The sequence below is a fragment of the Aptenodytes forsteri genome, unplaced genomic scaffold (assembly GCF_000699145.1).
Source record: "Aptenodytes forsteri isolate BGI_AS27 unplaced genomic scaffold, ASM69914v1 Scaffold15, whole genome shotgun sequence".
Classification (NCBI taxonomy): Eukaryota; Metazoa; Chordata; class Aves; order Sphenisciformes; family Spheniscidae; genus Aptenodytes; species Aptenodytes forsteri.
In genome coordinates, this window is record NW_008795129.1 from 3,474,512 (window position 1) to 3,488,683 (window position 14,172).

The 14,172-nt window shown below is 41.2% G+C and overlaps 1 protein-coding gene across 1 annotated transcript in view; it reads left to right on the forward strand.

Moving 5' to 3' along the window:
* USP54 (ubiquitin specific peptidase 54) overlaps positions 1-13,800 on the forward strand; it is a 72,253-nt gene extending 58,453 nt beyond the window's left edge. Inside the window, exons 17-23 of the mRNA XM_009277663.2 lie at positions 407-526; positions 1,679-1,871; positions 4,119-5,575; positions 7,935-8,053; positions 9,113-9,250; positions 10,781-10,967; positions 11,689-13,800. Coding sequence (XP_009275938.1) covers positions 407-526; positions 1,679-1,871; positions 4,119-5,575; positions 7,935-8,053; positions 9,113-9,250; positions 10,781-10,967; positions 11,689-12,350 — 2,876 coding nt within the window. The 3' untranslated portion in view covers positions 12,351-13,800. The remainder of the gene's footprint in view (positions 1-406; positions 527-1,678; positions 1,872-4,118; positions 5,576-7,934; positions 8,054-9,112; positions 9,251-10,780; positions 10,968-11,688) is intronic.
* Positions 13,801-14,172: the final 372 nt, after the last annotated feature.

The window sequence follows — 14,172 nt, forward strand, 5'->3', positions numbered from 1 at the left end:
GGGACTTAAGATAATGTACAAGGAAAGCCCTGACCTGCTATATTTCTTTTACTGGTATATTTTGGTTTAGATTTAATTCTAAATTTAGATTAATTCCTAATTGTGATGTGTCTTATACCATCTTTTGTACTGATTCAGACTGTTGAAAATAATATAATAAGCCAGTACAACTCTCTCAAGTAAACAAAATTTGAGGAAAAAATCTGGTTCACATTGTTTTACTGTGTGGATGTCAAGCATATCAGAGTACTCAAGTTGTACTTCTGCTTAGGGAAGGTTAGGTGGTGCGGTCTGGGATATGTGCAGCCTCTGCGAGACTCCATATGTGGAAGAATTTGGCAATCATGAATGGGATGAGGGTTCTGCAATGAATGAAACCAAAATGAAGGGTTGCTGCCCATTGCAGGGAGGAGTGATGGCTTTGAGAAGTCGATGCAGGAGGCAGACTCAATCTTTGAAGAGTCGCTGAATCAGGAGCAGAAGGGGGATTGTGCTGCAGCTTTGGCTTTCTGTAATGAAGCTATATGTAAGTAACTCTAACCGCCTGAGCTATTGCGCTTTTGACAGTTTGCTAGTATCATAGAAAAAAGTCTGAAACATTGAATCACGTTAAATGGTCAGGTAGTAATATGGGGATCCAGCTGGTCTTTAGGAACGTGCAGGGAGACAGCATCTTTCCTTTTTTCAAGCATTCCGTTTTGCCGGTTTTAGTCCTACTCCTCTTCATCTCTGTTTTTTTTCATGTTTGCATCTGTTTTTGTTGTTCTCTCCAGCGCTGTGGCAGTAACAGCACTGGGGTGCCCTTTTTGGTGCTAAATGGTGCAAGCACCTGGTAGGTAACTCCCCCTTGGTCCTCAATTAACAATTTTTCCCAATCCTCAGACCAAATTACAAAGGGCGTTAAGCTCCCCTGTTTCTCATGGAGGGTGTAGCATAGGAAGAAAATTGTAGCCCGCTCTTGAGTCCTCTGGATTAACAGAAATGAGCTATGCTGTACCTGACTTTCATGAAGAAAAAAGCATTAGGACATTGAAGTGCTTAAATGCATTGTGACCTTTGAGAATGTGTGCTATGTGATTTCATTTTATTTTTGGTCTTTTTCCATTATGACTGTCTGGCTGTCTCACCCCATGCTCCTCCCTGTCTGTATAGAATGGCTGCAGACAGAGTGAGTAGCTCCTGTGCATTTGCATTTAGAAATTGGCTCTTACAGACTGCAGAATAAGGGGCGCAGCATACAGCTGTCGTGATAGCTCTATTAGCTTCCATTCCAGCGAGGTATATGCTGAATCTCAAATCCCAGCTGGGTATTCCTGCACGTAAAGGGAGTCCCAGGTATGGAGGATACAGGAGAAGGGTAGGTGTCAGAATGAAGCATCAGTGTGGTAGGGTTGGAAAGAGCCTGTGTGAAGGGGATGAGAAGTTGGGCTAAAACATGGATAATTTTTTTCTTTTTTTTTTTTTTACTTTATTTTGGTTTAGTTTCAATTAACGTGTTTGGTCACCTGGCTAAGCTGAATGTGCATTAATGGAAACAATAGCATCCTTGTGAACTCTTTTGTGGCAGTATTTGCATGGTCCATATTTTATGTTCTTGCTGCATCTTTTTTCTTTTTTCTTTTTCAATTTTATTCCTTTTTTCTGTTTGTTTTCTGCTATGTTTTCTTTTGCATTTTAGCTAAACTAAGACTTGCCATGCATGATGCCAGCGCTAGCACTCACAGCAGAGCCCTAGTCGATAAGAAGCTGCAAATCAGTATCCGAAAAGCCCGGAGCCTCCAGGATCGCATGCAGCACCAACAGCCATCGCAGCCGCTGCCGCCGCCAGCCTGCCACCCACCACAGGGCGGCACCATGGCCCAGTCTACAAGGTAGTCCAAGTATATCACCTAGACCCAGATCTGAGCTGCATCTGTGAGCAGTGCAGTCTGGAAAAAAAGGCAAACTACATATATTCCCCTAGATAGTCCAAATCCTATAGTGTTACTTCCTATTTCTTTCTTCTTTAGGTTAAATCCTATTATAAGATGGTCAACTACCCCTTCTTTTTTTCCCCCCAGTCTTTATAGAATAGTTCAATGTGCATGTGTTCAAAATATGATCTGTGACAGAGAATTGTAGCAGTCAGTGCCTGGCAGCATCGATATTTTATGCACCAAGGGAAAGAATACAATAGACAATAACCTGGCTAAAAAGGGTGTGTGTGTTAGGATGAAATGTGCAGCTGTTTGCAATCAGGAGCAGTTTCAGGACTCAGTAAAAGAGTGTACTGCAGTAAAAATCTTGCTATAATTGCTTTTATGTTGGGAACAGCAACCAGCGCGTTTTAGTGCTCTGTAGTTTGAAAAGTGTCAAGTACACTGATCTTTTCTTTCTAGTCCGCTTCTCTAGTGGTGCACTGGTACAACTCTTGGATCCAGCTCCTGATCCTGTCACCTTGACTGCTCTCCCTGATGCTGTATCATTCTTCATTTTCTTTCTGTGCTTCCCGGCATCCTGTAGCCTAGCTTAGCAGTCTCTTCAGCGTCTCTTCATGATTCTTTCTTCCATACAGACTTTAACTATAGCATAATTAACTCTCTGCTGTAACTGATCCTTTCTTCCTACCCTCTTTAGCATGCAGCTTAATCCTTATTTCTTCCCATGCCATTCCCTCCTAGTCCTAGACCATCCCTATCCAATTTCTAGGCTGTTTCTTGACCTGTTACTTTTCTTCCCTCTCCCCTTTCTTACATGGTGTATTATCAGAAGCTTAGATGAAATCTCAGATAAGAATCCTTTTTCTTTTCCTTTTTTTAAAATGCCACATACAGCTATATTCTAAAAACTCAGTTAATTTGCACACCTGCCAGGCTATAGTTCATAATGTTCTTTTCTTTTCCTGCAGTAGCTGAATTATACGTAATGAGGGCTGATCTTTTTGTCAATCAAGAGTCCATTATATCCTCTTTTACAGGAGAAATGCAGAGCCCCAATTATGCATTTTGGCAGATTCTAAGAAAATGAAAGAAAAACTTTCTAAACTAATTTTGTTAACGCTGAACTTGCTCACTGCTGCTCTGTGAAAAGAACATTACTTTTGCAAAAAGTTATATCCAACCAAATGTTAATATTGCAGCCAGTGAAAAGAATCTATTCATAGCCAGATTTCTGTACTCTTGCTTTGATATAAATAACATTGTAGACAGTGCAAGGTTTGCGATTACTCACAGACAAGGTCATTCTGCTACACATATCAACTAGGTCTTCATGATAACTTTCATTCTATGCATCTCAAGGAGGAAACAAAGCAATGATGTTACAGTTTCCTTATGTTCTCTGTTGGAGCTGTTTGTAGCCTGTCGTTTTCTCACAGGCACATGAACTTGGTACTGTTTTTTCTGTCTGCACGTTAAAATGCTAACTAAATGCAGAAAAACACCAAGGGCATGTATGACCCAAGGATATAATTGTCTTGCATTGGTACATAAAAGAATACAAATTATTTTTTAGACATATACTTAGAATACAAATCATTACAAAATAATAGTTATATATTTAGCTTGAACTTTATTTAATGTGTTGGATAAATATCTCAAAGATCAGAATACAAAGATGATACGAGAGAGATTTCAACCTGTTCCTTCCATTTGTCAAGTCATTCTTCATGAAGTTGCCTGGAGAGAGGGGACCTTATGGAAAAATTGTCAGTTCATGTTCAGATCATGAACGTGTCCAAAGTATTTTCAAAAATATCTAAGATGTTAATGTTGGAAACAGTTGTTTTGTTTTATATAAATGCTATTTTTACTGTTCTTAGTTATACCTACCCACGCACTCAGTCTGCTCGTTAAAGTGCCTAGGGTGCTGTACAAGTATACTTTATATAGAGCCTAACTGTAGCAAAATACTCTTAAAAATATGAAATGGATTCAGTAGATCAGTTATAGTAGGAAATCAGGGTTAGAAGCAAAGGACTAACATGTATGTATCTACTGAATTAATGGAAAGTCTTCATCAGAATACAGCTAGCAAAGAAAAGTGTGTTGAGGTATATGTCACCTAGTGCAAGTTCTGCACCCTAGGGATAAACGAAAGCAATGACTACTGCTAATCATTTACCCTTCTGTGTGTTTTAGTGAACAGACTGGCCCGCTCCAAGTACTGCTGAGCCAGGAGGTACCACTGGAACCCAACAAAGAAGTGGAATTTGGGTCCAGTTCTTTCTTCCACCCACCTGCTTCCTGCCATGAATTGCACTCATCATTATATCCAGAGTCTTCCTCCTTGCCCCCTTCTGAAAGCAATCCATCCAACAGGATCTCTCCAAACTTCCAGTCTGCTTCTGCTGATTTTCATGACCAAGTTCCCTCTTTTCCCTATAGGCAAGGGTTGGCAGAGAGGTCTGCAAGAACTGAGAATGATGCCCACCATAGTGTGGAATTTGCTGACACCACAGCCACAGGGCCAAAAGACTATAGGGAATGCTGCAGTGGCAGCAAGTTAGAAGAGGTTCATAACATAACGCCTATTCTCACACCTCAGTACAAACCCAAGGCTAACACAGTAAACTTTGGGTCCTTGCCTACACTGTTTCCCTGTCCACATCCACCACAAGCAGCATCTCCCAAAAAGGACAGCCAGCACAGTCCTTGTTCCAAACTTGCAAGCTCTCCAGTGCGGCCCAGCATTGATCATTTAGGGACCTATCATGCAATGACCCCTGCAACTTCATCCCCTACACAGCAGTGCTCCTTGGATCCTTTGCAGAAACCAAATAAGTACTCCAGAGCAAACAGCCATGAGATTTTATTACCCTCACAGGATGAATATGGCACAGCAGAAGGTTGCAAATCTGAGGCTTTTAGTACAAAGGGACATGTTCGCTCCTTGGCAGAGCAGTTTCAGAAAATGCATGCAGTCTCCCAGAGAAAAGGTACTCATGAAAAAGGCTGGATTGCTGCAGTGTGTCAGGATGAGAAGTCTCCAAAGTTAACTCAAAAATCTTTCATCAACCCTTCATCCTCTGGTTACAGACAGCTAATCCATCAAAACCAAGAGAACAAAAACCAGTCTCCTGAAAAATTACACTCAACTGTGGATATTAGGGACGGGGTAGTTTCTTTGGAGGGTTTTAGTGCCCAACATGTTGCTTCTAAGAGTATTTATTCTCACAGTGAAGAGCTGTGTAGAAGAGGTGGACAGAATATAGCAGACCCTGCACCCTACCTGGAAAGGCACTGTCATGATGGAGGAATGAAACAGGTGGATGATGGAGCTACTAGTAGCATGGTTGCCTCTATGCCTGTGGACCGTTGGGTGGATAATGTTACTAGGTATTACAGTTCTCAGAAGGCTAATAAGAATACTGAATGGCTTCCTGTACCTGGGAGGAGTCCACCCCTTTCTGATCAGAGAGCAGTTGGAGATGACTTGAGCAGGATCCCAGTACATCTGCATCCACAGTGGAATCAAGACACAGAACAGGAGCTCTCAGAACTGGAATCCCTCTATCAGACTAGTCTGCAGGCATCTCGGGCCACTAGGCCTTTCTTGGGAAGACAGGACAGTGCTAGGTATCCATTTGACCAATCAGGTAAGAATGATGCAGCTGTTTTTCTTGGTTGACCTGCCTATGTACTCCAATATAGGTGAAGGTATGTTTTCCAGTTGATTTAGTTCATGGGCATGAATTTGTGCACAGATACAGAAAGATTCAGGTTGTGGACTCTGAAAACATTCTAACTAGAGAAGCAGTGTGATAGCACTGCCTGGGGAGGCTGCAGAGTAGCTGTTGATCTTGGCAAACGGAGCACAACATCTGTTTAGAGTAACACAGACATAATTGATCCTGTTTTCAAGTAGAGAGCTAGCTGCTTAGGTCAGGCTGAATTTTGCTGTTTGAAAGTCCTACATCACCTCTGGAGTTTATTAAACTGTTTCTATGCCTGAAGTTCACGTTCTCCACATTTGTGAATTTTAACTGATTGTATTGTATTTGAGAATTTAGTCTATACCTGGTTGAGGGGAATAACTTTTAAGTGTTTTCAGATCTATGAGAGTTGAACTTGTGTTTTGCTAAGGACTACCTGCTTTAAGTTCTGGAAAATTACTTGTGAAAGCAGCACTGGGGGTACATGATCTGCACTAAGATCCTTGAGACCTTGTGGATTACTTGGTGCCGAAAGAAAACTAACAGATTCTGTTGCTGTTTGTGAGAACATCCAGCTGTTGCTGGAGGCATTCAATTAGAGTCTGATGACAACAGTGTGGTTCCACTTAAGCTGATCTAATCTCCTGCCTGAGATAGGGCAACCTTGATCCTCTGCTTAGCACAAGTGAAGCATATTTCTTTATAATCCATGTCATAGCATTAGAGCTACGAATTTTCTGGTTAAACACAAAGCAGCCTGAAACTTGATGGGTACCAAAGTGATATATATGTGTGATATATATTGCAATACATACAACAAGACAGGTTTTCCCCTGCCCTGCACCCATGGAGGTGGAGCCTCCATCATTCCTGACAAATCAAGCCTGGCTGTGACCAGAGTGAATACTGCAGTAAACTCTTGAACAGGTTTTTATTCAACAGCTTGAGTTTTCTATGAAACTCTCTTGTCTTGCAGTCTGGTGGCAGACCAGGTGACACATCCGAAGGTGGCCATTTCCCATTTGTTGTCCTTTGGTTTTCTTTCAGAGTTAGGCAAGATCTGACCTCACAACCTTGCAGATGCTCTTTTGCATGGGCTTGAGTCAGAAGGTCTTACGTGTTCCTACTTAGCTTACTGATTTTGGAACCTCTTTCTGGAAATCTAACAGGATAAAGCCCAGTTGCTTTAGTGTTAGCTGGAGCTTCAGAGTTCTGTCATCAAATGCCCTGTTTCCTACGCTGACACTTTTCTTGCCTATTTCCCCACTACATGTATGAGGGATATGAGATACGGATATTCTTCTGAAGTGAAGTTTGTGTTTGAGATCTTCTGGTTTGCTGTGACTTTCAGATGTTTCTTCCTAAGTTCTGCAAATTCCGAATGAAAACAAAAAGTTTGAACCAGTGCATCTACTGTGATGAACTGGATGAAAATCACCTGAGTGGGTCTAGGACAGCTCTTTCTCACTTTTAACTTGCATTAGCTATTCATTTGCAAATGCTGTTTTAAGCTTTCTGCCCCATATCAACTGGTTTTGTCAGACCTTTGCATCCAGAATCATGGTGAAAATGCCTCTGTTTCACTACTGGAGCTTTACAACAGAGATTAAAGCAAAGACCTGATCTTCCAAATGCCACCTCAATGCAGAAAATGTGTCGTTACCAGCACATCACCTTTCTTTCTTTATAGAGAGATTCCCTGTGACCATTTTTATTAGGCCATTGATCCGCCTGTCTTTTCCATGAGAAATTTTAGGATTATAACTGGTTGGTGGGGATTGCACTGAAGTGAAGTAACTGTAGCAATCCTAGTTAAAAATAACACTTCTAACTGTTTAACCAGCACAACAAACAGCTGACAAACTGTAGCACTGGGTGTGAACGAGCAGGTGAATTATGTGGGGAATTTAAAGCCAATGAGTCTTGTTTATCCCAAGTAACTTCAGGTAACTTGCTCCTGGTAGCTGATTTTCTGTCCCTTTAGGCCCCCTAAACTATCTCACCTCTGTATCAAACAAGTGCTGGTGTGCAGTTAAATCATTTAACTCTTAAATAGTTCAATTAACTGCTCCCCAGAAGCCTGCAAAAGGGCAAGTGAAGCAGGCGTGAGCATCCTGATAGACTGTTTCCCTTTGAAATGTTGGGAGTTAGCTTATGTATTAATGTTCAAAGATTCTCTGATGACTTCTCGTTCTGTGTGTATAGTCTGTCTGTCTTTGCTGGAGTCAGACCTAAGATAGTCAGAAATGTGCCATAACGTGCAATCAGGCGTTGAATTTAACCATAGCATTTTCCTTCCCAGTCTCTGTGAACCTGAATGTGAGGAAGCTGCGTGCTACAGCTGGCATGGGTCTCTCGAAAACCCCAACAGCAGAGATCGAGCGCAGTCTGTGTGGATCCGCTGTCTCTTCTGTCTCCAAGGTGACATGTTGTTACTTAAGATGTGCTAGAGGGGGAAGGGCTTGGCCTGTGCAAGTGAAAGAATTTACAGTGGGAGAAGTGGAATATATTATGAAAAAGGTACTGGGGTCATTGATACTAATGTTAGAGAGAATTTTAAGTGTGGTCTAGCTCAGGATTAATTAGATGAAAAATGAGTGACTTGTGCTACATGCAGCTTGCATGCAATCAAATTATCTAAATTCCGACTTTGAGGAACATACCCGAAAACTTTAAGATCTAGTCTTTTTGAACATATTGACATGAACTACCTTGCATCACAACTTATGATAACTGCTTTTTGATGGTATTTGCTACGGTTGGTAGTTGGTCACCTCAGAGTGGGAGAAGATGCTTTTTCTCCTTTTTTTCTGGGGTTAAACTGTTTAAATAACTGGCAGTTACATATCAGCGCCTGTACATGAAAACATACAAGTATTTTCAAGGGGAAATGACATTCCCTATAATACTTCCATACTCATTAAAGGGAGCTTAAATGGTCTTGCTTATATAGAACAGAGGAAAAGAAAGAAGGAATAAACGTTTTGCTTGCTAACATAAGATGAACAAGCTTCCAGCACTCCTCAAATAATACTAGATTTTTTTTTTGGTTATGAGAAGACTGTAGTACTTTATCATAGGATGGCTGTCAGTTGCAGCCATGATTATCTCTACAGGGGCAGTGATGCCTGTAGCAGCAGTCAGTCCTTCAGGTAGATTCATCCCAGTAGAGACTTTTTGACCTGGCTTTAGATATTTATAAAAGAATGACTCTCACTGAGACAAATCAATCAGTGTATATTTACTAAAGAAAGAAAGACTATAAGGAATAATATTTTTAATCACCAGATCCAAACAGACCCATGTGCTTTAAGTTTTCAAGGTAGTACCTGAATGAAGGATTTCAAAAAATAAAAGGTCATGGAGTTTCATTGAAATATAAGTAGTCTGTTAGATTTATATTGATCTCTTCCCTATAATTATTACAGAAAATTGATATTATGGAGAGCCTTTTCTGAAATGTGTGATCATTGTCTGCAGGTCACATATACCAGCGAACATAGCAGGGAACCCGAAGAGGAGATGTACAGTGCAGAGAATTTCCGTCGCATTGCTCGCAGTCTCAGTGGGACAGTCACCTCAAACAGAGAAGAGACCTTGGTCTCTTCTCACAGTTTTGTAAGTAGAATAAAGTGCAGCTTTCGAAAGAGCCATCATCTGTGTGTAGGATTACTGTTTTCTCTCTCTGCATCTAGCAGTTTAACAAACAAGACAGTAGACAGGTGAATAATAAGCCATGATGAAAGCTTGTCTTTGTGAATTTTTGTTCTCTTTTTGGAAGAAGAAGAATGAGCTTTTATTTAAATAACAAAGCCTTCTTCTTCAGGAGTCATTGCAGAGTAGTACCTGCTGCAGCTGGTAAGCACGTGAGCTAATGTTACTTGCCAGTATACAAAGACATCCAGCATAAACATTTTTTTCAGTTGACTTAGAGTATTTTCAAGAAAGCTTCTAATACACGTATAATTTTAAAAAGACACCACTAACCATGCGAAAATTTCTGCTCTCTTGTGGGTATATTCAGCAAGTAGGATTTTTAGAGAGTAAAAGTAAGCGTGAAAGGGAGACAATTCAAGACTTGGTACATAACATGGAGCCAGTCACATAGAAGAAGTAACTAAAAATAGGGAGATTGATTTTTTTTTTTTTTTCTTTCCCCCCTTTGTTACCTCTGTTAAGTAGTTTTAGGTGTGAGTTAAAACTGCCACTGAGGAAAACAGTAACAGATTGTTGTTGGTGTTTAGCAACATAGCCAGATATGATGGTTTGTCTTGGATTGAGTTTTTTGCAAACTGTGCTTAAGTTTTGATTTGAAACCAACTGCATAATAAGTGTAGAAGAGTCTCAATTGCAAAATCAGTTATGTAGACTGATTAGTCTGATTCTTTCTGCTGTGTACCATAAGCTAAGAATATGTCAACTTCCAAATGTTTGCTCCTCAGCATGCTTTAGTTGAGGGCTTTAACGCATACCTGGAGGTTCTGGCAGAAGCAATTAAAAACCTCTAGCTGTCCAAGACCCCCGTCTCTGCTGAAGGTTTTTATCCCTACAACAGAAGCAGCTGATAGGATGGCTGGCTGTCACCACTCTTCAGGTTAGTCACTGGGCTCAAGTCTGTGATGGTTTGTTACCGTGCCATTCAGCCATCCCTGCTTTGGGGTATGTACCTCCTAAGAGAGGGAAATGGTACAGCACTGGTAAATACTTCAGCTGTAACAGGTAAATCTGTTCATAGTCTGGAATCGGAGCTTTCAGTAAAGCCTGCTAGAAAATAGGAAGGCAGGATCAGCAATACCCTTCTTTATTTCATGGCTTGTAGCATGGCAGTTCCAATGCTAACTGGCCTGCCATCGTTCTGTGGATTCAGCTTGTATACCAAACCTCCATGACGGGTTTGTGTTTGTTTTGGCTTTTTCTCCTTGGTATATTTCCAGTCAAATGATCCTCCTAAGTAGCCCACCACTGCAGCAAGAGCCTTACTGGATTGATGTAGTTTTTATTTGTGTTTTTTTCACATACAGATGCATGTTTTTGTTCTGGTGACTCCTCCCTTTCCTTGGATCAACACCGTCTTTGCTTGATTCAACCCAACTCTGTGTTTACTCATCATTTTATGTTCTTTTTTTCTCCTTTCTCATTTTATAAAAGGAAGCACCAAATATGAGGAAAATGCCAGTGGACACCAGCCACCGTTCTTCCAGCTCCACTTCCCTTCCTTTCCCCCATGATCCTCCTGTGTTTCCCTTTGATACCCAGCACAACCCAACCCAGGTGCAGCACCTACCCCATGATGTACTGATGCCCAGCATGGTGGGCAAGGCACGTAAACAGTCAGGTAATCACAGGACTTTTCATCCTCCTTTGTGATCAGAAATATTGCTGAAATACAACTCTTCAGATCTTGTCTTTCATAATGATGTTTCACCATCTGCCTGAATTCCTCCAGAAATCTGGAAGGATGAATCACGTTCTTTCTTCTCTGCCCTTTTGAGTTGTTCCATGATTCTGTGCTAAGTGGACATAACAAAAGGGAATAAACTTTATGGAAACATTATAATGACTTTATATAAAATCATATTCACATTTTTGTGAGATATTTTCTTTAGTGTAAAAGTAGCAGTAAGACCCACCACCTTCTCATGTATGAAAATACTTCCACAAGCTACTCATACCAGCAAATCACACATGTAGTTGTGCCGATAGAAATAACCAATTCCTGCATGAGAATTATTTTCCCTGTGACAGCCATCAAAACCAGTTTGATCTACCAGCCTTGAAATATTTTGTTGGGCTCCTCCTTGATGACAGAAGGGCTATTAAAGAAGTCTGAAGTCTGTGACAGCAGCTGTGGTAGGATAAGGAGTAAATGCAGTGAGGAAAGTGAATGCTAGAAAGGGTGCAGCTACCTTTTATTCAGAATTGCATGTCCACCAGTAACTGGATGTACTAGTGAGTTTGTTTTTCTTCTGTCACCTGTTGGCCACAGCTGAAAGCTCTGAGAGGATGAAACAAAAATATATAATCAGACCTTTTTTTTTTTTTTTTTTACCCCCCAGGAGATCAGAAGAACATCATCCAGAAACTTTTGGTTGTGCCTGACAGGGGTGAAGCTTTCCAAGGTGAAGACTACCCAGGTGTGGCACTGAGCTATGGGAGTCTCCCTTGTGCACCCAAAGGCACCCTCTCCCAGGGGCAAAAGCCTCTTGTTAATCCGCATTTAGGAGGTGGAGCATCAAGTGTCTCTGGCCATTGGCTGAACACCAGCTACCCTGCCAGGCAAACAGCCACGTTACCAGATAAACGAACGACATTCTGGGGAAAACATGCTGGCCAGCCAGGCAAGAGTTTACAGGAAGGCTTCCTCCAGCAGCCTTCGCAACATCAAATGCGTGAATCTTATGCCATCGGTTGCAGGCTACCAGCCAGCACAGACTACAGCACTTTAAGAATACCACATGAGCCTTCTTGGGATCCCGGTGCCTCTCAAGGTTGTCCTGTGCCCCCTTCTTGCATTAAGGCCCCGGGTCCAAGGAGAGTTGATATGCCCCCAGAAGAAGACTGGCGACAGAACAGCTACACCCCTCAGCCTGGCAGAAGGCGAATGCTGCCAATGCATGTGATGGATGGGACTTTTTCTTCTGCTTCAGAGACACACAGAAATATGCTGGCTCGAGCAGCAGCAGCAGCTACTGGCACCATGCAAAATAATGGCTGGTGAGATCCCATCCGCTCCATGTGCCCTGATAAACCGCTCTGTGAACAGACTATAGCTGTTGCCAGAGCATGGACTACATGGAGACAGCAAACTCTGTCAATCAGTAGCTGTGCCAGTTTTGTCTTAAAATGTAGCTATACAGTATGTGGAAACTAATTGCACTGTATTTCATTTCTGACACTACTGAACTGTCTGGATGGGGAACCCTATCTATTCTAGTCCTGGCCTCTCCTAGAAAAAAAGTGCTATAGGAATGGTAAGCTTCAGGGGCGTTGGTTTATGGGTAAGATCAGAAGTATGCACATGTTTTGAAGGAAGACGGCCACTAACAAAGGACATTTTTAAGGACTCTTTCATGAAATGTAGCTTTGGTAAATTCTTCACGTAAAAACTCAATCCTTTTGTTTTCCTCTCCTTCCTCTCTCCTGTTCCTTCCTAGAGGAAAAAAAACTGACCCACCTTCCAGGTTCCAGTAAATCTGCACTTGGCAGGCTGGCAGTTAGTAAAGCAAACCCAGTTTTCAGTGTGCTGAGATCTTGGGCAGAGATCACAGCCGTAGTTGCTGCTGAGGAAGTGGCAGGGAGACGTTGTTTGTCAGTAAACCAGAATTTTCCCCACTTCCTTAAGGCAAACTAACAATGCTTCAAACAGAAAAGACTGTTAATGCTGCACGCTTAATTACACCAATGTAAACACAGAATAAGTTTAACTATTTTAGTGTCAAACATACTTGCTTTTGTAAGTATTTTTCAAATAAATCTATGAAAATAGTTCTATTTACCTGTCTGTGTATGAGCTTTCTTTGCTATTTGGCCTTTACTCATCAGTTGGCCTGAAACTGCTGATTTATTTTCTTATACATTAACAAACATGAGTAAATTGTTTGCTCTAGTTCATTAACAAAGTTTATGTAATAAATATTTGGTTAGATTGGAGGACATGTCTAATTTCGTCCCTGGATTTGGTGTGTTTCATCACTACTCTGTGCTTAACTTTCCCCTCATAATGGACAGTAATTAGCAGTGTCCTTTGAGAAGTATTTTGAGACATCTTTGTTGGAGGGAAAACTGCAGAATCCGTGCAAGATGGTAGCGTATGCAGATAGGACTCTTAGACAAAAAAAAGTCATTAGAAATTACTGGTGTAGTGAGAAGTGTCATTTTAGTAAGAGTTGCACTCCTGCTCTTGCAAATGCTTTCAGGTGTGGTGGTTACGATTCCTTTAAAGATGTGGAGGGTTCTGTTATATGCTTGTATTGAGGTGGGACTGCAGCTGTGGTGGTTCTAGCCCAGCCAGCCAGTGGAAGGTCTAGACTGCCCTCTAGTGCGTGGTACTCCGTGGTAACCTGCTCTCGCTGTTGCTCTAGGTGAGGGCCTTCATTTTAATTTCATGTTTTGCACCTCTGTGCTTGATGGAATTTCATCGGCTTTTGCTGTTTAGTCTGAGATTGGGTCTCATTCATTTCAATAAATGTCATTTCACAGTTTCTTGTTTCTAAATAATTGCTATTACGTCCATTATTGTTACGATCTCATGTAACTACATCGTGCTAAATTGTGTTTTACATTTGGGATTATGTTGCACACTTCTTTGCACTTAACTGCCCTCACTAGCTGTGGTTACCAGAACAAAGCACTCTATTCCTCCACCCCTCCGTTCCAAAAAAGCCCTACCAACTTTTGACTTTTTCACATAATAGTTTTGCCAATTTAATAACATGAAACTTTCAACAGTACTAATTTTTTACTAATTTTCTAAATATAAAACAGTAGAGTATTATTTTACTGAAACAACTATTTGATTAAGGTTTCCCAACAGATACGGA